The sequence below is a fragment of the Boleophthalmus pectinirostris genome, unplaced genomic scaffold, assembly GCF_026225935.1.
Source record: "Boleophthalmus pectinirostris isolate CB_2022bp ecotype Guang Dong unplaced genomic scaffold, ASM2622593v1 HiC_scaffold_21, whole genome shotgun sequence".
Taxonomy (NCBI): Eukaryota; Metazoa; Chordata; class Actinopteri; order Gobiiformes; family Gobiidae; genus Boleophthalmus; species Boleophthalmus pectinirostris.
The window spans coordinates 37,148,282-37,149,550 of NW_026571175.1; the positions used below are offsets into that span (position 1 = coordinate 37,148,282).

General features: G+C 43.4%; 1 protein-coding gene across 1 annotated transcript in view; it reads left to right on the top strand.

Annotated features, from left to right (window-relative positions):
* Positions 1 to 1,053, top strand: part of gpnmb (glycoprotein (transmembrane) nmb) — a 23,465-nt gene extending 22,412 nt beyond the window's left edge. The window contains exon 11 of the mRNA XM_055157119.1: positions 900 to 1,053. Within this exon, the coding sequence (XP_055013094.1) occupies positions 900 to 1,053 (154 nt within the window). The remainder of the gene's footprint in view (positions 1 to 899) is intronic.
* The last annotated feature ends 216 nt before the right edge of the window (positions 1,054 to 1,269 follow it).

Consider the following 1,269-nt stretch of genomic DNA (forward strand, 5'->3'; position numbering starts at 1 on the left):
TTCTCAAACAAAGGACACTGGGAGTAGAGACTCTTCTCCATAACTCCAGCATGAAATGTATCACACGATAATTTAAAACCAACGTTAAAAAATGTTAGAAAACAACAAAATGGTGTTAATCAAACTTTGTGTTCTGCTGAGATTTTCTTTGGTTTTACTTTTCTGCTGAGCTTGTTTCTTGTGTTGCTGTAGCTCGTGATCATAGAACTATCATAAAAATAATAATAGATCCATGAGCGTGATCTTCAGTGACAAGGATTTATTTTTTTATATATATAATTTCATTTATACATTTCAATAGCAAATTACAAAATATGTGTACCAAACATCATATCTGTGCATTTTTCCCTCAAAATAACCCCAGCAAAAAAAAAAAAAAAAAAAAACAATAAAAATAAATAAATGAATAAATAAAAAAAAAAAAAATGATAATGGTGGTTGACAAATTTAACTTTTGAGGAGAAATGTAATACGGACAAGTTACGTTTTCTGAACAAATTTTAGAAACAGATATAAAAATTCAAGACTTTTTAAGGCATTATTTTGAAATTTTTTAATTCTGTGTTTTTAAGAGTTTTTTATGACACAGCAGGAGGAACCCTGTTCACTTAAAAACTACCACTTCATGACATCACAAAGTGGAGCAGAGCGTTTGGAGCTTTGGAGAGTTACTCAAACATGTAAATGAAACAAACACAACTCCAGCTCTGATTCTATAAAGGGAACGACAATAAAGCATGACTTAAAGGTAGTAGTAGAAGTAGTAGTAGTAGTGGTAGTAGTAGTAGTAGTAGTGGTAATAGTAGTGGCAGTAGCAGTAGTAATAGTAATAGTAGTACTTTGGCGTGAGTATTTCCTTGCGTCTCAGACTTCTTCTTCTTCTTCTTCTCTGGTTTCAGGCGTTATCGTGTTTATCGACCCGTGCGCCGGATCCTGGTGGACGACGCCCTGAGCCCCGCCCGGGTCAGAGGTCACATGATCCGCTTCCGGGACTCGCTGTTCCCCCAGAGCGAGGAGAGCGTGCACCTGCTGACCCCGCCCTGCCCGCTGTAGCACCTGCCGACCCCGCCCTGCCCGCTGTAGCACCTGCCGACCCCGCCCTGCCCGCTGTAACACCTGCCGACCCCGCCCTGCCCGCCCGCTGTAGCACCTGCCGACCCCCCCTGCCCGCTGTAGCACCCTGCCGACCCCGCCCTGCCCGCTGTAACACCTGCCGACCCCGCCCCCCGCTGTAACACCTGCCGACCGCCGCCCTGCCCGCTGTAGCAC